Source organism: Podarcis muralis, chromosome 16, assembly GCF_964188315.1.
Source record: "Podarcis muralis chromosome 16, rPodMur119.hap1.1, whole genome shotgun sequence".
Classification (NCBI taxonomy): Eukaryota; Metazoa; Chordata; class Lepidosauria; order Squamata; family Lacertidae; genus Podarcis; species Podarcis muralis.
Genome location: NC_135670.1, coordinates 27810023 through 27833215, shown reverse-complemented (window position 1 = coordinate 27833215; position 23193 = coordinate 27810023). Strand labels below are relative to the sequence as shown.

The following is a 23193-nucleotide window of genomic DNA, read 5'->3' as shown; positions in this document are numbered from 1 at the left end:
GATTTGCGACATCCTGCTCTGGCTAGGATTACAAATACAGTTTCTATTAAAGGCTAATTGTAAACTAAACAACAGAAACCCGAAGGTCAGGTTTACAGTCAGAGAAGGAAAAGAGGGCAAAAATGATGGAAAAGTTAGAATATTGTCACAGGTATGGAAAGGGTTGTGATAAATTCAGTGACTTACCTGTGACAGTCAGGTGGGTCCCTCCTCCGAAGACGTACCACAATGACACACAGCTGTACAAAAACCTGCTGTTCCTTCACATGTGTAATAGGACAACTTCTGTTTTACTTACAGTGACATTATAGCCCAGTTTTACTTCTTTACCATCTTTTGCATCCAATGTTTCAGCCACCAAGGATATTTTGATATATTTCCCCCCAAATACTGTCACAATGACCTAGACTAAGGAAAAGAAATCCCTGCCCACCCCTAACTTTCCAGTGTTATTGAGGAGAGAAGATGCCTGCAAAATGAGTTTGCACAATTCAGCTCTGGCTAGGATTTCAAATACCATTTATAGTAAATTATCATTGGAAAGTAAATGAGAAGGAAAAGAGGGCAAAAGTGATGGGAAAGTTAAAACATTGCCACAGGTGTGGAAAGGACTGATAAATTCAGTGACTTACCAAGGACAGTCAAGTGAGTCCCTCCTCCGAAGACGAACCACAGTGACACACAGCTTGACAAAAACCTGCTGTTCCTTCACAATGGGACAACTATCCCATCTGGGAATAGAATGCGCAATAGGAGAACTTCTATTGTCCTTACGGTGACATAAGGTAAAGGTAAGGGGACCCCTGACCATTAGGTCCAGTCGTGACTGACTCTGGGGTTGCGGCGCTCATCTCGCTTTAGTGGCTGAGGGAGCCGGTGTATAGCTTCCGGGTCATGTGGCCATCATTACTAAGCCGCTTCTGGCGAACCAGAGCAGCGCACATAAATGCCGTTTACCTTCCCGCCGGAGCGGTACCTATTTATCTACTTGCACTTTGATGTACTTTCGAACTGCTAGGTTGGCAGTAGCAGGGACCGAGCAACGGGAGCTCACCCCGTCGCTGGGATTTGAACCGCTGACCTTCTGATCAGCAAGTCCTAGACTCTGTGGTTTAACCCACAGCGCCACGGTGACATATTTCCCCCCAATTCTGAAGAAGTTTATTTTTAATAGATTTATAAGCTGCTTTCCCCAGAAATCCAACGTTTCATAAAGCGGTATACAAACACCAGTCCGAACAAGCGGTTCAAATACAGTTTTAAAGAATGCTTAAAGTCAATAGAACATGCAATGAAATATTGTACATAGCATTATGTTTTTGGAAGAAAAATGTCATACTTACCTGCCTTATCTCTGGGCAAGGCAGATACAGTCTGTGCTGAGTACCCGGAAGAATGTCTGGACTTCCAAGTAGTTCTGTTCCAAGTTATTCATTTCTAAATGTACGGAGTATTATAGATGAATTTCTCTAGTCCATGGGAAGGACTGTGGTGCCCTTCAGTTCCTGTGGACTACAACTCCTATCGTCCCTAAGCATTGGCCATCCTAACTGTGGATGATGGGCATTGTAGTCCAAAACATCTGGAAGCCACCATGTTGTCTACCTCTGCTTTAGTCATCCTAACTAGATCTCTATAGGAGAACCAAACTATTGATACCACTGCCTTATTTTGTGCAGCAGATGTTGGTTCTGTTTTTTACAAGAGTCCTCACAAGTGAATTAATCTGTAAGCAGTGAAGCTTTGTCTTCTTATGAATTAAACTCAATGCACTGGAGCTTAAATATGAACTTCCCTAATCAGCTACAGGTATGTTTCAGAGAAAACAGTTATCACTGATTTTTAAAAAATGAGCTTGTTATTGAGTTTTGAGAGGTGCCAATGAATTTCATATCTTCAGGGTGAAACAGAGATGCTTCCACTGATGCATAATCCGGCACTTAGGATTTGTAGGTAGAAGAAAACTTTCGATTGCTTCTATGGCTTCTGACCTCTCTCATTTGCACACTGTCCAACTTTCTGTGTGAAATAATGCAGGCCTGGGAAGTTTCCCTGCAAATGTATTTCGATCAGAATTGCACTGCACCATGGATTTTGTGGTCAGCACCACGGATTTCATAGATAGAAGCCAACAGGAGCAGACTTTTGAGCAGACTTCTGCAAAGCCGATAATCACAGTCTGATTGCTTTTATTATTCTGATTTATGTATCTCATTTGAGTGGCAATTAGTTCCAAGGTAGAGAGTTTACCTGCTGAACCATCCATGAGGTTCAGCCATGGTCACCAGGTCAGCAAGGTACCTTGGACCATGTCTGCTTACATATGTTCAGGCCTAGACGGCATAGACAGACTATAATAAACAAATGATGCTGCGGAAGGCCTCTTGGTCATAATTGCACTGTTGTGTGTGTGTTCGTAGTAGTCCATTGTAGGCAGAAACTGGGGGATGGGGCTGCTCATTGTTATGGGGGTGAATCTGTGAGCATGAGGAAGGCAATTACCTTAGGAGATGTAGGCATGGAATGGAAGACAACTTTGGTCAAGAGAACTCTGGCTTAAGTAGGGTCCAGTTGGATGCTGAGGAGAGGTGAGATGCAGCAGCTGGAGAACTTTGAGACTGAAGAGGAGGAAGCTGACCCTCCATGGATGGGTTGGAAATAAAAAGTGGGAGCTGGCTAAGGAGAGACCTGCTTGTTGAGCTGGTGTAAATCCTTCACCATTTGATACTCACTGACATTTGATACCCATCATAGGTTTGCTCCCTGGTGCCCTGGGTTCCCGAGTACCCACAAAATTCCCCATGAAGGGGCCGGGCACCCACAAATTTCTGTGCCAGGGCCATGATCACTTCATTGCACCTATGGTGCCAGACACCCACAGTCGCAGAGTCAAGTTGGCACTCCTAGTACCCATTGTGTACATATTGCTCACAAGCAGCCATAAACATCTTGCAAGGACATGGGTATTTTCTTCTCTCTCCCTTTCCCCCTGTCAGGTTGCTGTCAGCAGCTCCTGGCTGGTTGTCCAGGAAAGTATAAAGACAAGGAAAAGTTTCTTACTGTCCTTTTTTATTTCAATATTACAGAGAGAAGCTATAGAACCCATCCTCTTGGATAATGGTGTTCTTCTGAGTGAATCTCCACCCCCATCTCTCCCACTTCCTCATTCATCTCCTCTACGGGTGCTGCTATGTGCCCTCTGTCTTTGAGTTCTTTGATCTCCTACTTTTAAGGCTCGCGGGTTCTGGGAGATGAAGGGTCTGGGATGCTTTCTAAAGACACCGTGTCAGCCAGCTGCCATTCTGGTCCTGTCTCCTCCTCTCCCATGATTTCACAACTTCCCCCCTCCTGTGCTTCTGAGCTGTGACCTATCAAACCCCTGTTCTAGATCTATACTGTCTTCCTCTTCCTCCTACCTGGAGGGATCAGGATGGGGAGGCGGTCTCCACCATTCCTTCTCTGCCCAGTCCCTGACATCCCCCCGGATAGCCTCATTCAAATAAGGGTGTGCAGAAAGCTGGGAACAAGGTGTGCTATGGCGTTTTCTTCATGGGCTACCTACCTCATGACAGTATTGTGTATAAAACCGGGAGATGCATTTTTATGGTATAGGCAGGGTGACTGCAACCTGATGGAGAAAACTGGAAGCTTACCAAAATCCTGTCCCTTAGCTGTTGCTTTATGTCAAGGGTGGGCCCTGCAGATGCTATGGGACTGCAGCTTGCATCCCACTCAGTCAGCATGGCCAATGGCCAGGGATGATGGGAATTATAACAACTCAAGGGCCGCAGGTCAGTCACAAGGTACAAAGATTTCTACCTTTACTCCATGTCTGCTAATTTAGTTTGTATATTGTATATTGGTAAGGTATTAAGGGACGCGGGTGGCGCTGTGGGTTAAACCTCAGCGCCTAGGACTTGCCGATCGCATGGTCGGTGGTTCAAATCCCCGTGGCGGGGTGCGTTCCCGTTGCTCGGTCCCAGCGCCTGCCAACCTAGCAGTTCGAAAGCACCCCCGGGTGCAAGTAGATAAATAGGGACCGCTTACTAGCGGGAAGGTAAATGGCGTTTCCGTGTGCGGCTCTGGCTTGCCAAAGTAGCTTCGTCACGCTGGCCACATGACCCGGAAGTGTCTGCGGACAGCGCTGGCTCCTGGCCTCTAGAGTGAGATGAGCGCACAACCCTAGAGTCTGGCAAGACTGGCCCATACGGGCAGGGGTACCTTTACCTTTTAAGGTATTGGTTAACAGCTTCCCAGTGATTATGAAATTATTTTATTTTATTTTATTATTATTTTATTTTATTTATTTTATTTTATTTTATTTTATTTTATTTTATTTTATTTTATTTTATTTTATTTTATTTTATACTCAGGAGAAACCCGTGATTTTAATTCACTAGAGCCTAGTACCTCTTCATTATATATCCTGAATGCATTGAGTGATCCACTGCGTGGAAGGAAGAACATGTCGGATTGTAAGTGATGTTTGGGAATGTTTGAAATACCCACCAGAAATGAATCTGGGATGCATTCTGGACTGAAATTGACCTTTTCCATTTCTCAGGACCTAAATTGGTAGCTAGGACTAAGAGAGAACCCTGCCTGATCTCCAGGAAAGCCACACCCCACCAGTGTAGCAAATGCACACCTAGATGGACCGCTGGTCTGACTTGGGAGAAGGCCAGTTCCTACATTCCCTGAAATCGCACTGCTTTTATCACTGCTGCTATCAGCCATAGACCTGAGCTGAGTGCATTTTGGCTGAGTAACAGCACACTTCCTTCTGTGATAGGACAGGAAACCATGAATACAACCTGCTTGAAGGAGATGGAATAAATAAGTGGGTCAAGAAATCACACTGGTGAAATGTATGACATTTTATTAATTTGCTAACATTATAAGCCAACATACAAAGGAGATTCCAGGGAGAAGAGGAAGGGAGGAGGTGTGGGGAATGGTACAACATAAGGAAGGAAACCAGACTTGATGGATCAACATAGCATTAGAGGAAATCAGAGAATATGAATATGAAAGGACCATATCTTCTCAGCTGCTGGAGGCACGAGGAACTCATCAGACCCATCCAGCCTTTAGGCACAGTCCGATCTCCTCACCACCTTCTCAACGGTCTTCCCTTCATGCGTCACTTTGCAGGTGACTGCCTCATAGCTCTCCCAGTCGGACTTTCTCATGCTGAGGTAGCTGCTGGCCGCGTACTTGTCATTCAGCTTGGTGGGCGTGGTTGTCTCCACCCCAGAGGAGATGGGGGTGCCGTCAGCCTGCCAGGTAACTTGGACAGTGCCTGGGTAAAAGCCATCCATGAGACAGACCGCGGTGGCTTTGTCTGAGCTCTTCAATTCTTCTGGGGATGGTGGGAAGACGTTCACTGTTGGAGGTACTGTTGGCTGACCTGGAAGTCAAGGGGAAATTTCGTTAAGCGTCGTGTCTCAGGGAGGGAATTAAATATCTGACACATGTAAAAATTTATTTGATTTCATAAAGGAAGCACTATCTGACTCTTTCCCCCAAAGTTGTGTTCTGAAATGTTTTGTAAGGACATTTGACTATCTGGAAGCCATGACATTTTGATGTAAGTCTCCTCCAAAAGCTTTTCTTCTCCTCCAGCCTCAATAAACTTTGTAATACTCTTGCTTGTGAAGCCTTCTTCTCTGTTTAACTGCTATTATGCATTATATATTCTCAGAGTGCCCCACCATTTAATATATCATATGGATGTATCCTAAAAGATTTATTGTGCTCCATGTGATGATGGTGTCAGAAACTGGGAGCTGCCATTTAAATTTCCCATAATACTCCTGCATTACTCTGAGGCACTGTGAGCAAATTTAAATGGTGGCTTCTGAAACCATCTATTTTTAGAAAGAGGAATCATTGGGCTGTAAGTTAGACTAGGTGTGGTTGAGCACCCCTTCGACCTCTTCATGATTCTCTGAAAATTGCCAAGGGGAACCGAACCTTAATGCTTCATAGCACAGAAAATACTGTTGTGCAATATACACATAACTGAACCTGTATCTTTTGGTCTATGAAGCAACACAGCCATTCTTGGCACCCTTGAGCTGTGGTGAGGAAGAGTTTATTCAGAGATTTCTCCTTCTCATTACAGTGCATGAGTCCGGTTAGGAATATCTGCAACTAGAATACCATAGTGCACATCTCTTGAGAGGGAGCTGTAGATCATACGTCTATGCTAATGGGAGAGGCTACAGAGCATGGTTTCCATGCAAAAGGTCTTGGGGTCTGACATTTCTAGGGCTTTGAAAAACTTCCTGAACTTCTGTCCTTTCATCTCCGCTCTATAAAATATTGATGAGTTAAAACCAATTAGCACAAAGATAAAACAAAGTTAAGACTAATTTAGAAACTGGAGAGCTGCTTAGCAACTGGGATATACATTCCCTGCCTGATATGCACTTTTAAACTCACATATTTATACTGACAGCCATAGCAAAGGAGAGATCTACAAAGCACCTTATTTGTTCTTGTACACATGGAGAACTATCATTGTCAGGCGTGCCAACTTGGCCCCACAACTGTGGGTGCCCCGGGCCATGGGTGCCATCCAGCGTGCATGGCCCTGGAACTGAAATTTGTGGGTGCCCAGTCCGTTCATGGGAAATTTTGTGGTTGCTCAGGCACCCAGGGGCCCAGGGAGTCAGCACCTATGTTCATTGTGCATAAGTATTTTAAAGAATATACAATGAGCCTTTCTGGATGTGGTCAAAAGTAGGGTTGGCATATTCCAATAGTAGGGTTGCCTTTTTGTTTTTCAAAGTTTTTGAGCTTTTGGGGGAACATCTCCCCCATAAAATTAGCTTAAGAAGAAGAAGAAGAGTTTGGATTTGATATCCCGCTTTATCACTACCCGAAGGAGTCTCAAAGCAGCTAACATTCTCCTTTCCCTTCTTCCCCCACAACTAACACTCATTGAGGTGAGTGGGGCTGAGAGACTTCAGAGAAGTGTGACTGGCCCAAGGTCACCCAGCAGCTGCATGTGGAGGAGCGGAGACACGAACCCAGTTCACCAGATTACGAGTCTAGCACTCTTAACCACTTCACCACACTGGCTCTCCATTTTGGACTTCTTTTTCATTTTTTAAAGCATTATTCTAAAAAATAAATTAAAAAATTGTCCTAGTTGCCATAACGCCGCAGCAAAAATATGCCCGGATGCCATTTTGGAAGTCCGATTCCCAGACTTTGACAACAGAGCCCATGTCATTTGACAATCTGAGAGCTACACTGCTCCATGCACTTTTGATTCCTAGCAACTGCTGTTGAGAGACAGCCTCCAAGAATGGATAGAGAACATAGCATTAAAACAGAAGAAGAGTTCAGCTGGATGAGGATTGCAAAGGCCTATCTTGTCCTCTGTCCTGCTCTTACAGTGGTCAACCTGATGTCTATGGGACGCTCGCAAGCAGGAACAGAGGGCCGAAACACCCTCCCCAATTGGGAGTCCAAGCAACGGCCATTTTTGCTCGCTGAGAGGGTCATTTGGGGGGATAAGGCAGTGCTTCACTTTTGTGAACAAGCCTTAACTCCAAATTCGGAGGATAAAGATCCCTGAGGTGAAATCCATTCCAGTTTTGTGAAGACACTATCTATGAACATAGAAAGGGGGAGAGGATTTTCTCTGGTTTCCCCTCATTGCCAACTGCCTCACACTGTTCAGAAGGTCCCACAACCCCCTGGAATGGATCTCAAAGGCTGGGGGACCACACTTGGATAGGGAAAATTAGAGAAAACTCTGCCCCCTTCTCAAATGTCAACAGATGTCTCCACTGAAAGCAGAAGGGGAGCACTGGTTTTTATCCATATATTTTTTAAAAAAGCTATCATCATAATAAAATGATTTCAACCATGTTACAAGAAAAAGACGAACAAGCAACTCTGAATAAGTTGTCTTACTGATATGTCTTGTCGTCAGGTAATAGGGAAGCGTTAATCTTCTCTATTATAGTTTCTCATTTTCTTGGGCTTAAGTTCAATTTCCCATGTTTTCAAATCAATTCACGGTTTCTTTTTTGGTCCTCACAAAATGTTCACCAGGTTTTCTCCCAACACACAGTACATATATTTACAAGCAGTTTTACCTTTCTTTGTACAGCTCCATTTGCACCGTACAAAAAGTGCAAGGTTTTTAGCGGGGACAATTAGAATAAAATCTATCATTTAATTAATGATGTAAAACCCCAAAATATATTTTCAATAGTTAAGTTTTTACCTCTATCTTCAGTACATTTTATTTTATTTTATTTTATTGCTACGGCTAGTGGCTGATTCAAATAAAGATTTGATCATCTATCATCTATCTATCATCTATCTATCATCTATCTATCTATCTATCTATCTATCTATCTATCTATCTATCTATCTATCTATCTATCTATCTATCATCTATCTATCATCTATCATCTATCTATCATCTACCATCTATCTATACATTTAAAGTAGCTCAAAGCACTCTAAACAGTCATGGCTTCCCCCATAGAACTCTGGGAACTGTGGTTTGGAAAGGTTACTGAGAGATTTTAGGATCCCCCTATTCTCCTCACGCAGCTATAATTCTCAGAGTTCCCACAGGAGACAGATTGATTGCTGAACCCCTCTTGGTCTGAAGATCTTGTCGTAATCTGAAGACCACCAACCCTGGTGCTTTCTCCCTTTTAATGCATGGCTTATAACCACCAGTCTCATTTAGGTGCCTATTTGGACATTTGGACATGCCTATATTAACGGATTAATGGAATATTCTCATTGTTAATGTCATTTGGGTTGCACTCAACTCAGTATTAATTCATGCAGACCAACTGAAATTAATGGAGTTAAATTTGTTCATTTCAGCAGGTCTACTCTGAGCAATGATTAGCATGGGGTGCAGATATTCCGAAAGAAAGAAAGAAAGAAAGAAAGAAAGAAAGAAAGAAAGAAAGAAAGAAGGAAGCATCTATATTTTTCCAGTGGGACCAACAGTAAGTCTGGGATGCAGCAATTGAGACTACGGAATTAATCTTTGCTGCTGTGCCTCTACTTCAATTAACAAATTAAGCCTGTGCAGTTGATTTAACAGCAAAGGAAAAAATCAGGAGATCTGATCATCGATCTCATGGGTTAGGTTGCTTTCAACCTTCTGATGCACTGTGAATTGCAAAGTGGTCACTTCAGTTTGTTCCCAAACCCCATTCAGTTTTGGTGAAATTTTATTCAAAGTTGACCCTGGTTTCCATTTCAGATGATTGCATTTTGTGTTGTAGAATGCAAAGAGTCCTGTTTCTCTTAGATTGGGAGCATGTTGCTCTGAACTGCAGAGCTATCTAGAAACAGAATCTATTCTATTCCTCTGCTTAGGAAGTCGCAAAATGAAAATACAAAATTAGAAAAAGTAAAGGGAGCTACATTAGAAAAAAAACACACAGCCCAGATCCAACCATTTTATAAGGTGGGCCAAAATGTCACAACGTAAGGTGCAAGTGTTTAGGCCCTCCAGAATGGAGATTTCTGGAAACCCGAAATGCTTCACGCTATTTTGTGACATTTTGGTTGGTGTATTGCTTTAATGTGAGCTTTGGAGCACAATTCGGGGATTATCCAAACTGCCCTTAATTCATATTGGCTACCTGGAATAGCACAGCTCAGATTCACTTCTCTGCTATCTTTAGCATCCACCAGTAAAATTATGTCTGAGTTTAGCCACCACGGAGATTTGCAAAAAATGATTTCCAAAGACAGGCACATTGACCTAGACTAAGGAAAATAATTTCCCACCCAGCCTGAAATAACTGTCCAATGTTCTTGAAAGAAGAGGCAGGTAACATGGTTTTGCAATATCCCGTTCTGGCTAGGATCACAAGTACATTTTCTATGAAAGGCTCATTGTAAAATAAACAACAAATGCCCTAAGGTCAGGTTTACAGTCAGAGAAGGAAAAAAGGGCAAAAACGATGGAAAAGTTAGAATATTGTCACAGGTATGGAAAGGGTTGTGATAAATTCAGTGACTTACCTGTGACAGTCAGGTGGGTCCCTCCTCCGAAGATCCACCACAGTGACACACAGCTGTACAAAAACCTGCTGTCTCTTCACAAGGAGAGACAAGCTGTCGACACCTATCCCATTTGGGAATAGAATGGGCAACAGGACAGCTTCTGTTTTCCTTACAGTGACATATTTCTCCCCTATTTCTTAAGAAGTTTTTAAAAATTAATTTATAAGCCACTTTTCCAAGAGATTGAATGTTTCATAAAGTGGTGGAAGAAAACAAAACAAAACAAAAAAGCAGTACAAATGAGCCATCTTTAAATAGAGTCAATGGAACATACAGTGGTACCTTGGTTCTCAAACTCAATCCATTCCGGAAGTCTGTTCCAAAACCAAAGCATTCCAAAACCAAGGCGTGCTCTCCCATAGAGAGCAATGCAAAACGGATTAATCCGTTCCAGACTTTTAAAAACAACCCCTAAAACAGTAATTTAACATGAATTTTACTATGTAACAAGACCATTGATCCATAAAATGAAAGCAATAACCAGTGTACTCTACTATAAAATAAATAAGACAGCATTGTAGATGATAAAAATTAAAATTATTATTTTTTCCTTACCTGCACTGATGATATTCATTGTTTGGATGGGGGACTGTTATCCATTTCCGCAGTCACACAATCAATCAATCAATCAATCAATCAATAGCTGAACTAGGTTCCACACAGTCACAAAAACAAATGAACTGAAAAAGCCTCAAAAACAAAAATGGAAAATAAATACAAAAACAAAAGTGCCAAACTTAATCCGTTCCAGAAGTCCGTTCGAAAACCAAGGCGCAGCTTCTGATTGGTGCAGGCACCCCAGAAACAATAACCAACAACCGCTTTTGACGTTCGGTTTCCAAAAAACGTTGAAAAACCAGAACACTTACTTTCGGCGTTTGAGAACCAAGGCGTTTGAGAACCAAGGTACCACTGTACAACTAAAAATATAGTTAGCGGTGTTTTGGAAGAAAGATGACATAATGACCTGGTTCACCCGTGGGAGCAGCATTCCTGGATTCTGTCTGGCAGCCAGAAGACTCTCACGTCTTCCAAGGAGTTCTGTTGCCCATTAGTTTTCTCTTGATGTTGGGAGCGCGATGGATGAGTTCCTTTGGTCCACCAGTAGCCAAGGCAGTGTCCTCCATATGACTGCAACCCCCTTCATCCCTGACCATAGGCCACCCTAATTGTGGATGATGGGAGTTGTAATCCAAAAACCTAGAAGGTTACCAGGACTTTGCTTCAGTTTGGTCTCTGGAGGAGAATCTAAGAATTGGTACCACTGTCTCATTTAGTCCAGGAGATGTTGGCTCTGTTTCTGACAAGAAGCCTCACAACTGAATCAGTCTGGAGGCAGTGAAGCTTTCTTTGTGCCACAATAGTTTTTTTTTTAATAAATTAAACTCAATGCACTGGACCGTTCTTTGGAGTTTAAGTATGAACTTCCTTAATTAGCTTCTAGTATGTCTCAGAGAAAACACTTATCACAGGTTTAAAAAAATGAACTTGTACATTGAGTTCTGAAAGCTGCTGCTGAACTTCATTTATTCAGGGTGAAATATATATGCTTCCACTAATGCACAATCCTGCACTTCAAATTTGCAGATAGAAGAAAACTCCATTGCTTCTATGGGTCTCTGTCTGGTCTTTGACAACAATAAGGATTGATGGATTGATTGATCTGTGGGTTCTGACTTCTCTCACTTGCACACTGTCCATTTTTTGGCCTGCTATCATTATTTATTTATTTATTTATTTATTTATTCTGTGGTTCTTGTGATAAAGAGTGGTATATAAATCTAATAAATAACAATAATGATGTTTTATGCAAGTGCGTTTTGATCAGAACGGCACTGCACCATGGATTTTGTAGTCAGCCCCATGGATTTCATAGATAGAAACCAATAGGAGTAGCCTTTTTTTTTTTAATGAAAATTTATTGGTATTTTCAGCATACATATAAAAATCAAAAACAAAAATAAACAAAATAAAAACCACGCAAGAAACAAAAAATTCAAAACTTAACAACAATTAAAAACACATAAAGTTTCAATTACTTATCTTCTTTAACCTTATTTCTCAGACCTCCTCACACCTCCCCTTCTTGTATTCCAATTTAGATTGTCCGTTCAGCAAGTCTTTAACTTATTTCTCCACTTTAACTTAATAATTTGTTCTAACATGCTGTTATTATACTTTTCTTCTTTCTTCCATTTCTTCAATTTACTTTTACAAACCTTATTTCTATTTAATTTAAAAAACCAATTTTAACTTATCCAAATTTACATCAATATTTATACCTCATTCATTATTCTTAAACCTTTTTCCTGAAGTCGACCAAAATTTCCCTTCCACGGTTTTCCCAATTTCCATACAACTAGCAAAAATATAAAAACAAAGCCGATTATATTTGTATACCCTTTGGATTCCCAAACTCCACCCACCCTTTTCCCGGTTCCAGTCCCCAACCAATATCCATCAGTCTTTATATGTTATTTAGCCTGGAGATCTCATGTCCGAGGCCCAATAGGAGTAGACTTTTGAGCAGACTTCTCAGAAGACGGCTATCACAAACCCATTGCTTTCTGATTTATCCCACTCTTTTGAGTGGCCACTGCTTCCAGGATAGAGAGATCCAAATACATGGGGCAGCATCCATGGGGTTCAGCAGTCCGTGTTCTCATCCTCAATTTATTTGTATGCTGCTTTTCCAAAGTTGAAACCATGCTCAAGTACCGTAGTTCTCTTCCTTAGCCTGGACCACGTTTGCTGGCACTGAGACCTAGTAAACAGCTGGTGTACATGGCGTGATGGCCATTGCCATACTGGGCTTCTTTGGGAGGAAGGCCAGAGTACAAATCCGATAAAAACAAACAACAAACAAGCAAGTAAATAAATGAATAAATAATACTGCAAAAGGGCCTGTCTAAAGCATTGTAGGTGTGCATTTTGACAGCAAAGACGCCTGCTTCTTGGGAGAAAAGTAATGATAAACCTAGACAGCATCTTAAAAAGCAGAGACATCACCTTGCCAACAAAGGTCCGTATAGTTAAAGCTATGGTTTTCCCAGTAGTAATGTATGGAAGTGAGAGCTGGACCATAAAGAAGGCTGATCGCCGAAGAATTGATGCTTTTGAATTATGGTGCTGGAGGAGACTCTTGAGAGTCCTATGGACTGGAAGAAGATCAAACCTCTCCATTCTGAAGGAAATCAGCCCTGAGTGCTCACTGGAAGGACAGATCATGAAGCTGAGACTCCAATACTTTGGCCACCTCATGAGAAGAGAAGACTCCCTGGAAAAGACCCTGATGTTGGGAAAGATGGAGGGCACAAGGAGAAGGGGACGACAGAGGACGAGATGGTTGGACAGTGTTCTCGAAGCTACCAGCATGAGTTTGACTAAACTGTGGGAGGCAGTGGAAGACAGGAGTGCCTGGCGTGCTCTGGTCCATGGGGTCACGAAGAGTCGGACACGACTAAATGACTAAACAACAACAAATATATGGGTTTGCAGTCCATCACAGGCAGAAACCTAGGTTGATGCAACATAGATGCACTGGGTCTTTGCTCCCTGGTCCCTGCAAGTGGGTTCTCAACTGTAGAGTTGGAAGCATCATCTAGTCTAATCCCCGTGATGTGATCCCCAGAGAAACTGCGACTTGAAATGAAGTCAGCTTTGGCCAAGAGAATTCTGGCTCATGGTTTAAGAAGGCGCAAATGTGCCCTTTGTGGCGTTCCCTTGGGGCTGCTCAGGCAGAAGACAGGGACACCATCAGCAGGTGGAGTTGGAGCCAACAGCAGACAGAGGAAGAGACAACCGGTTCTGGTTTCCTCACCCCCCCCCACAAGTCCTACAAGGAAAATAATGAGACTAAGGGGGAGAAAGTTGACAGCCAAGGCCACATTTTAAACTGGCAGGCAGGTGGGGGCTGGCTAAGAACAGGCTAGAGTTGGTGAGACAATGCTCCATTCATTGTGATGGTCCCCTATGAAGATAGGGGAGATGTTCTGAGCACAGTCAAAAACACCTGACCAACAAGGAGAGACTCCTTTCTAGTTTTCAGGAAGTTTTTGTGGCAATGTCCATCAGGGTAGGAAGACTGGCATTAGTCCAAGTAGCATCTTACAAGGTTCACTGGTGTTTTCCCATTTAGGTTCTGGTCTGAGCCTTGCCTCTTGATGTTCAGAGCTAACTAACAGCTGGTGCCTGGGGAAGGAGGATTAATCTGTAAAATATGGCACTGATCATATGTTGTTCTGGAGATTGTAAGATGCTATCACCAGCAGTGCGGGCCCCCAGCATTTATCTGACTGTGCCAGCCCTGGTAATATGCAGAACAGAACTGATGGAATGAGGATTGATTTTGACATCGACATCAACCCAATTCAGATCAATTCTGATCTGAAGTTGCATGGCAAGACCTTCCCCCAAGAACAAATTCTAGAATGAATGGATGATTCTGTAGGAACCATCCTGTAAAATGTGGATGATTCCTCATAGGGAGGCAATATTGGTTTCCTATGAGTTGAATTTAGGTGTAAGTCTGCCAACAACGAAAGCAGAATTTGCCACTCTTACCCTGCTGTCTCTGAAGTATATCTGATTGTCCAATGTGGGAAACAGGAGACTAGACTAGGTTTGATCCATCAGTTTGATCCATCAGGAGAACACTATAGATGTGGAGCTATGGAAAAACCCATGAAAAAAAAGGTTTCCTTCCAATTTTTATAGTGTTCTTTTCAAAAAATTTTAAAAGTAGAAAAAACAATAAATATATTTCTAGTTTCCCCCCCAATTTTTCACTTCCAGGTCTTTACAACTCTGGTCAGGAGTCATCTGACATTCTGAAATTAAGGGGTGAGATGGACCCAAAGCAGTGGTGAGAATTAACATAAGCCAATAAGCAGGTTACTTATGGAATACCAAATGGTTAAGAGAAGACAGTGCTTTGAGACTCATCCTCCTCTGAAGCAGCCATAGACATCTTTTTAGACCTTTGACAGTTCTCTCTCTTTCCAAATAGCCTCTCACACAAGTTAAAATAGGCTGAGAAGAAGATGGGCTATGGTGTTTCATTTCCTGACCAGCTCGTGACAGTACTGTGTAGAAAATTGGGTGGGACTGACTCATGGTATATGTAGGGTGACCACAATCTGGAGGAAGAAACTGGGACTTTACTAATATCCAGCCCCATATTTGTCATTTTAGATCAGGGGGTCTGACCTGTAGGCCCTCCATATGCACCCCACTTATTCAACCTATTCTTAAATGATTTGGCTCATCACTTTGAGGATGTAAATGGACATCCACCGGCATTAGGCCAACCTAAAATAAGATTGCTTTTATACGCAGATGATATTACAATTCTTTCTCATACTCAGATCAGCCTTAGAAGACTTCTGAACTCGTTTTTTTCTTCCTTCTGCCAGATCAACTCCTTGGGAATTAATTATGAAAAATCTAAAATCATGATAATTTCTCAAAGTTGTCAAATTGTTAAATGGGGACTAGATAATCACCCCCTTGACCAGGTAAAATCTTTTGAACACCTAGGGATATTCTACCAGCCAAATTTAAACTGGACAAAAACACAGGCGTTGAATGACCATCCAAGTAAAATGCACCACATCTGTGATTCTTCATTTTTTCTTCCTCAGAGGCAACCAGATGGTCCCTGCTGCAATAAATATATTTTAATGCCAACGTCCTTTCTCAGTTATTGTATGGCATTCCAATTTGGATAGAAGCATTTAATAGAGTAGTTGAACAAATTCAAGCCCCATATTTGTCATTTTAGATCAGGGTGTTGACCTATAGGCCCTCCATATACTGTTGGACTCCATATTTCATCACCTCCAGCCAGCATGGTCAAAGACCAGGGAATGTCCAAAACCATCTCAGGGGAAACCAGTTAGTCACAAGCTACAGAGTCTTCCCAATAAATATAGAATGTTCATTTTATATTGTTTTCTCTTATTCTCTCAACAAACCCATGGTTTTAATTCACTGGAGCCTAGTGCACCCTGAGTGCCAGGAGATCTTTCAGGGAGGAGTTGTAATAGTGCAGTTTTGCCCAACGTGGTGGCCTCCACATGACTTGGACTACAACTCCCATCAGCCCAAGCTAACAAGGCCAACATTCAGATATGATGGGAGTTATAGTCCTAAAATGGGAGGGAATGGGTTTAGACGAAGCTACACATTCTCATGTCTCCTTATAGTTAGTGCTGTTCGCTGCAGCCGGTGCCCATTGGAACTGGTGGGACAGGGAGACCAAAAGTAGGGAGGGTCAGCGACGGGCAAAGCTATTGGCAGACTGCTTGTGGGAAGGGAGAAAGGTTGGGTGGTTCTGCCTGAGGGCACATGGAGGTTGTTTGGGAGCAGTGCTGCATTAACCCTAATGGACCACCCTCCACAAGGGACATGGAGCACATGGCAGACCAGAGGTGATATTTGAGAATGTTTGAAATACCACTTGAAATGAATCCTAAATCCCCCCTTCTATTTCTCTGGAGCTGAATGGGAAGAGAGGAGTAGTGAATTTTCGTTGGGCAAAGGATTTGTATGGAGGCATGTTCAGCTAGTTCATTAAAGTGAATAGCAACTTGAGTCAATTCATCACATCTAATCATACTATAGAGCCCTTAAGTAGCACTGCTCCTGCAGCACTGGAATTTGTTTAGATGCAGCATTGCCTGGTGGAAAGGGCTACAGCCCAATGGTAGTCCATCTGTATTGCATCAGGGTGTCCTTGTTTCAATCCCAGACATCTCCATGTAGGATCGGGAGCCTAGTACCTCTTCATTAAACATCCTGAATGCAATGAGTGATCCACTGAGTGGAAGGAAGAACATGTCGGATTGTACGTGATGTTTGGGAATGTTTGAAATACCCACCAGAAATGAATCTGGGATGCATCCTGAACTGAAATTGACCTTTTCCATTTCTCAGGACCTAAATTGGTAGGTAGGACTAAGAGAGAACCCTGCCTGATCTCCAGGAAAGCCACAGCCCACCGGTGTAGAAAATGCCCACCTACACGGACCACTGGTCTGACTTGGGAGAAGGCCCCTTCCTACATTCCCATGAAATCGCACTGCTTTTACCACTGCATTTTGGCTGAGTAACAACACACTTCCTTCTGTGATAGGACAGGAAACCATGAAAACAACCTGCTTGAAGGAGATGGAATGAAGAAGTGGGTGAAGAAATCACACCGGTGAAATGTATGACATTTTATTAATTTGCTAACATTATAAGCCAACATACAAAGGAGATTCCAGGGAGAAGAGGAAGGGAGGAGGTGTGGGGAGGGAAACGACATAGGAAGGAAACCAGACTTGATGGATCAACATAGCATTAGAGGAAATCAGAGAATAAACTTGGCCCCCTTGAACATGAAAGGACTCTTTCTTCTCGGCTGCTGGAGGCACGAGAAACTCATCAGACCCATCCAGCCTTTAGGCACAGTCCGATCTCCTCACCACCTTCTCAACGGTCTTCCCTTCATGCGTCACTTTGCAGGTGACTGCCTCATAGCTCTCCCAGTCGGACTTTCTCATGCTGAGGTAGCTGCTGGCCGCGTACTTGTCATTCAGCTTGGTGGGTGTGGTTGTCTCCACCCCAGAGGAGATGGGGGTGCCATCAGCCTGCCAGGTAACTTGGACAACGCCTGGGTAAAAGCCATCCATGAGACACACCACGGTGGCTTTGTCTGAGCTCTTCAATTCTTCTGGGGATGGTGGGAAGACGTTCACTGTTGGAGGTACTGTTGGCTGACCTGGAAGTCAAGGGGAAAGCTGGTTAAGTGTTGTGTCTCAGGGGAATATTAAATATTTGGCACATATAATAATTTACTTTATTTCATAAAGGAAGCACTAATTGGACTCTATTCCCCAAAGTTGTGTCCTGAAATTTTTTGTAAGGACATTTGACTATCTGGAAGGCATGACTTGTTGATGTCAATCTCCTCCAAAAGCTTTTCTTCTCCCCCAGCCTCAAGAAACTTTGTAATTCTGTTGCTTGTGAAGCCTTCTTCTCTGTTTAACTGCTATTATGCATTATATATCTTCAGAGTGCCCTACCATTAAATATATCATATAGATGTTTCCGGATTTATTGTGCTCCATGTGGTGGGGGTGTCAGAAACTGGGAGCTGCTATTTAAATTTCCCATAATTCTCCTGATGTAGCATTACTCTGAGTCACTGTAAGCAAATTTAAATGGTGGCTTCTGGGCCCACCTATTTTTAGAAAGAGGATATTTTGCTGTAAGCTCAACTAGGTGGCCTACAAGACCCCTTTTGATTCCTTATTATTCTAGTCCGCAGTTCTGTGTGCTGGAATTTTTGAAAGGATCTGGTGGCTTTCTGGAAGCCACACCTTTTCATTTTTGTAGCCTGCCTTCTAGTCCCAAACATTTTATTCCCCCTGCCAACTTCTAGAAAACGTTTTCTCCAGTTTAATTGACATTATTTATTATATATTCTCAGAATGCCTGACTTTTTAAATGTACGGCAGAGATGACACCTAAGGTTTCTGATTTTCCCAGAGGTAGATGCCACTCACAGAGAGACAAAACCTTGCCCACACCTCTGATCCATTTTTGCTTAGAGTGTTTATAGTGTTGAGCCTAGTGACCAAGGTGGAATGGGGGTGGGAGGACACTAGTGCGATGGTTAAGCCAGATATATAGTTGTGTGCACCTGAAAAGAAGTGGAATGCTTTATTGCCTCTGCGTTTGCTAGATGTTCTTAGACTCCAATTCCCATTAGTTGGAGTCCAATAACACTGAGAGGCCCACAGATTCTGCAATCCTGAATTAAAGCCTTTGTCTGTCATACTTTCTTTTTAATATTATTGTTCTTCTTCTTGTTGTTGCTATTATTATTAATTAAGCCACCCTGAATCCTATCAGGAAAAAAGGTGTGGTATAAACAAGCAAGCAAGCAAGCAAGCAAGCAAGCAAGCAAGCAAGCAAACAAACAAACAAACAGTATAATAAATCATAATCAGTGCTTTTTTCGGAGGGGGGGGGGAATGCAGGGGTATGCATACCCCTAAATATTTTGTGAATTTTTGAACTTTTGTCCATTTACTGTATTTATTTTTCCCAATTTGAACTATAAAATGGTGGTTTTCTTCAGTCAAAATGAGAGTACCCCTAAACATTTGTTTTAGAAAAAAGCACTAATAATAATAATAATAATAATAAATCTTGAGGCCATATGCCTTCGAGGGTATTCTCTTGCGGCCATATGCTGATAGTGGATTGGAACAAAGTCCAAAGTAACAATTGCTTTCTCAAAATCTTCTCTACCATGAAAAAAAAAAAAAAAGAAATTTCTTTTTTAAGTTCAAAGTGGGGGGGGGGGTCATCCATTTTCTCTCACACTTTCCACAACTCTCCCTCTCTCTTCTCCCCCTCCTTCCCCCTCCCCCTCCACCAGAAGAGGGCCAGATCCCTCTTGCCAGAGGTTTCGCCTTATCACCCACATCAGGCTTTTGAAATTAGGAAAAGGCTCACAATGGCGTTCCTATTAAGCTTCATGGACTTGGACATATACCAATAAGGGTGGAGAGGAGTCTCCTAACAGCTCACAGAAAAAGCTGCCTGTGTAGCCGATGGGAGGAGGATGGGTTGGGTTGTGGGTGGCAGCCTCATAGATCAGAGCAACCTCTGATGCCTCCTCTCCGCAAATGTTCCCCCTTCCCTGCTTCACTATGATTCCTGAATTGCAGAGGGTTGGACTAGATGACCCACAGGGTCCCTTGCATCCCTACATTTCTATGGTTCTGTGATACTCCACCAGCACATAACCAGGTTTTGAACTTGGAGCAATGCACTGACCCAGTCCTCATGGAGGTTGCAAACCTATTGCCTTTGGGGCTGTTGGCAGGAGGCTAGCATGACAGAATGGACTGGCATGCCAAGGAGAAAAGTATGCTCAAAATATTCCCTCATGCAATGCTGGATTTCTTTGTACATGGATTTTCCTTAAAAAGAAGAAGGGAAGACCAAGGAGGAATACAGTGGTACCTTGGGTTAAGAACTTAATTTGTTCTGGAAGTCTGTTCTTAACCTGAAACTGTTCTTAACCTGAGGTACCACTTTAGCTAATGGGGCCTCCTGCTGCCACCGCTGCACAATTTCTGTTCTCATCCTGAGGTAAAGTTCTTAACCCGAGGTAATATTTCTGGGTTAGCGGAGTATGTAACCTAAGCGTCTGTAATCCGAGGTACCATGTATTCCTATCAATTTACAGTGGTACCTCGGGTTACATACGCTTCAGGTTACATACGCTTCAGGTTGCAGACTCCGCTAACCCAGAAATAGTGCTTCAGGTTAAGAACTTTGCTTCAGGATGAGAACAGAAATCGTGCTCCGGCGGCGCGGCGGCAGCAGGAGGCCCCATTAGCTAAAGTGTTGCTTCAGGTTAAGAACAGTTTCAGGTTAAGAACGGACCTCCAGGACGAATTAAGTTCTTAACCTGAGGTACCACTGTATTGTAGCTAATAGACCCCAAAAGGGAAAAAAGGGAAAAGGTTGTATCTGCCTAATGTTTACTCATAATAAACACATTGGAATTACTAGTTTGAAACTATTCATGCCCATTAATTTCAGTGAGTTAACTTTGAGTAGGACTAACAGTGCATGATAACCGCGTAACTACATTAATATCTTCCAGAGGGAAAGGCCTGTCCATCTGTCATAGCAAAGAGCACAAAGAGTCTTGTGGTGCCCTAAAGACAAACACAGGTCGTGGGTAGCTCTAGCCAGGTTGGCCGAAAGTATTTTGCTGCCCGAGGCAAAGAACAAGATGGTACAGCCCATTCCCCATAGAGAGGACAACTGGATGGGCAGTTGAATTTTACTTGAGCATTAGCAATGGAAGGAGATTGCCTGTCTGTATCTTTCTATCCACCCATCCATCTATCTATTAATCCATCCATCTAGATCAGGGATCAGCAAACTTTTTCAGCAGGGGGCCGGTCCACTGTCCCTCAGACCTTGTGGGGGGCCGGACTATATTTTGAAGGGGAAAAATGAACGAATTCCTATTCCCCACAAATAACCCAGAGATGCATTTGAAATAAAAGCACACATTCTACTCATGTAAAAACATGCTGATTCCCGGACCATCCGTGGGCCAGATTTAGAAGGCGATGGGGCCAGATTTGCCCCCGGGCCTTAGTTTGCCTACCCATGATCTAGATAAACAAACACACACACTTTGGTGATCAATTGATTTTTTTTTAAGACTACGTGAAATCTAGCTTCACGTTAAAACATTTTGTTGGCCAATCCGTATCACCCTTTCCCCCCAGTACACACACAAAGCGATCGACATGTATCTTATTTGAAGTTAACCAGCATACTTTCCCCTTACAACTAATGGGATTTTGGTGGGATTTATACTGCCTAACCATCGCTCCACCCCAATCCATTCCCTCATGGCAGGGATGCCTCCTTCTCATCAGCGATGCCCTTTGGAAGACTGGAAATTGACGGAAGTGCAATATCTTTGCTAGGACCAATTAGGACCAAAAGCAATGAAAAAGCATCTCTGAGTTCATCAAAATGCTTCTCCAGGCGGGATGGTTAGCAAGGGGAAAAAAAAATCTAGAACAAAAAATGAGGTTGGGAGCGGGAAGAGAAAAGCGGCCAAGATGAAAAGCCGTAGTCTGCCATCCATTGCACTAAATATTATGTACTAATAGCATTTCACAAGGATGGGCTCTTACGTAGCCTAAATTGCACTGGTCCTTGCGGAAAAGGGAAGTATCAACAGAATTAGAGGAACCCTGAACCTTGCCGTGTTTTGCTAAAGTATTGAAAAATCTTGGAGACAACGACCCAAACAGCTCAATGGAGAGTGAGCATGCTGTGCATTCATGGACCGCAGATTGACTCTCTGAGAGGGGAAAACAAACAGAAAACTGTCAAGAGAGGGAGGGAATGGAGTATCCTGAACAAGGCATTGCTGGCTGGCTTTCAGTAATCAGGAAACACCAGAGTGCAATGTTTTGTTACAGATCCTACTTGCCTTAAGAAGTCAGGGTTATAGCTTATGTTAGTCATAGACCCATCAAAATTAGTGCCCATGGGTAACTTAAGTCCATTAATTTCAGTGAGTCTACTCTTTAGTAGAACTTAGTTGGATACGACCCACTGGATGATATTCAACTAAAGTTGAATATCTTTAGTTGAAGATACTTACTCAGTGCAGATGCATTGAAATTAAATAGGTCTATTAGTTTCTGGGGGTCTATGCTAAGTAAAACTTAGCTGACTGTCACCCAGTGAGGTTTTTGCAATATCCTTTTCTTTTCCGCACCACCCATTTTTAATTCTTTCCCACTCTCTTTTTGCTAAACACCCTCCAGCTTGACAGAGGAAGGTTGATGAACCTGAATGGTTGGCCAGCTATTGTGACTTTTTAGTTAGTCCCCAATAAAGTTGTTATACTACAAATGGTTTGGTGTTTTTTTCCTCTCCTAATGGACCAACGCAGCTGTCTAAAATCTTTTCGGAAGTGGCAAGCCATGGACCCAACACAAACTCCAACTCTGTTACTTTGGAAAAGAGATCCATTGACTTCACTGGGACATATTTTCAAGAAAATGTATTTAGGATATAGAGTATATTCTGCTTTCTTTCTGTTAGACTTGTTTCTGAGGAAATTGGGTTCAAAGTTAGCTTCTTGCATTCAGAATAGAGATGAATACATTGGCAAGCAGAGTGGAAAATTCTAGCAACTTACAAAATAATATTTTACCTTTTTCAATTCAACCAAATGCATCATGCTTTTTGTAAAACCTGTTTCTGCATGAAGACGTACCTGCAAATCATCTTTCTACCCCTGCACCATGAAAAGATTTAATGTCCAGGGCAAGCTGATTCAGATGTAAACTGACCAAGTTCAACCACTATTACTCCCAGGTAAGTAATTGCATTATTACTTATCCTATTATTTCAATCTCTGACACCTAATATTTTTTAAATTCAGCAATGACTACAAAGGGGAAAAATAATATCATTTCTAATACAACCTCGTCTTGAATTAGTTTTAAATATTACTTGTTGCTACGGATATTAATCTTAAAAAGGTAGAGCAGTCTTAAACTGAAAAGGCAATTT

The 23193-nt window shown here is 42.5% G+C and overlaps 4 protein-coding genes across 16 annotated transcripts in view; all 4 read right to left on the bottom strand.

The window, feature by feature from the left end:
• LOC114586354 (immunoglobulin lambda-1 light chain-like) overlaps window positions 1–23193 on the bottom strand; it is a 154953-nt gene that overhangs the window by 4958 nt on the left and 126802 nt on the right. Inside the window, exon 3 of one of the 2 annotated variants that reach the window (XM_077920344.1) lies at window positions 633–670. In XM_077920344.1, coding sequence (XP_077776470.1) covers window positions 633–670 — 38 coding nt within the window. Of the gene's footprint in view, window positions 1–186; window positions 225–632; window positions 671–23193 lie in introns of both variants that reach the window. The other variant, XM_077920343.1, reaches the window with a different exon arrangement.
• LOC114586357 (immunoglobulin lambda-1 light chain-like) overlaps window positions 1–23193 on the bottom strand; it is a 159534-nt gene that overhangs the window by 13436 nt on the left and 122905 nt on the right. The window lies entirely within an intron of this gene.
• Window positions 4863–23193, bottom strand: part of LOC114586356 (immunoglobulin lambda-1 light chain-like) — a 208307-nt gene continuing 189976 nt past the window's right edge. For 5 of the 7 annotated variants that reach the window (XM_077920347.1, XM_077920348.1, XM_077920349.1 and 2 more), the window contains exons 3-4: window positions 10027–10064; window positions 4863–5410 (exon numbers count right to left, since the gene is read on the bottom strand). In XM_077920347.1, the coding sequence (XP_077776473.1) occupies window positions 5091–5410; window positions 10027–10064 (358 nt within the window). In that variant the 3' untranslated portion in view covers window positions 4863–5090. The remainder of the gene's footprint in view (window positions 5411–10026; window positions 10065–23193) is intronic. The other 2 variants (XM_077920350.1, XM_077920351.1) reach the window with 2 other exon arrangements.
• LOC114586355 (immunoglobulin lambda-1 light chain-like) overlaps window positions 17274–23193 on the bottom strand; it is a 254039-nt gene continuing 248119 nt past the window's right edge. For both annotated transcript variants that reach the window (XM_077920357.1, XM_077920358.1), the window contains one exon: window positions 17274–17833. In XM_077920357.1, the coding sequence (XP_077776483.1) occupies window positions 17514–17833 (320 nt within the window). In that variant the 3' untranslated portion in view covers window positions 17274–17513. The remainder of the gene's footprint in view (window positions 17834–23193) is intronic.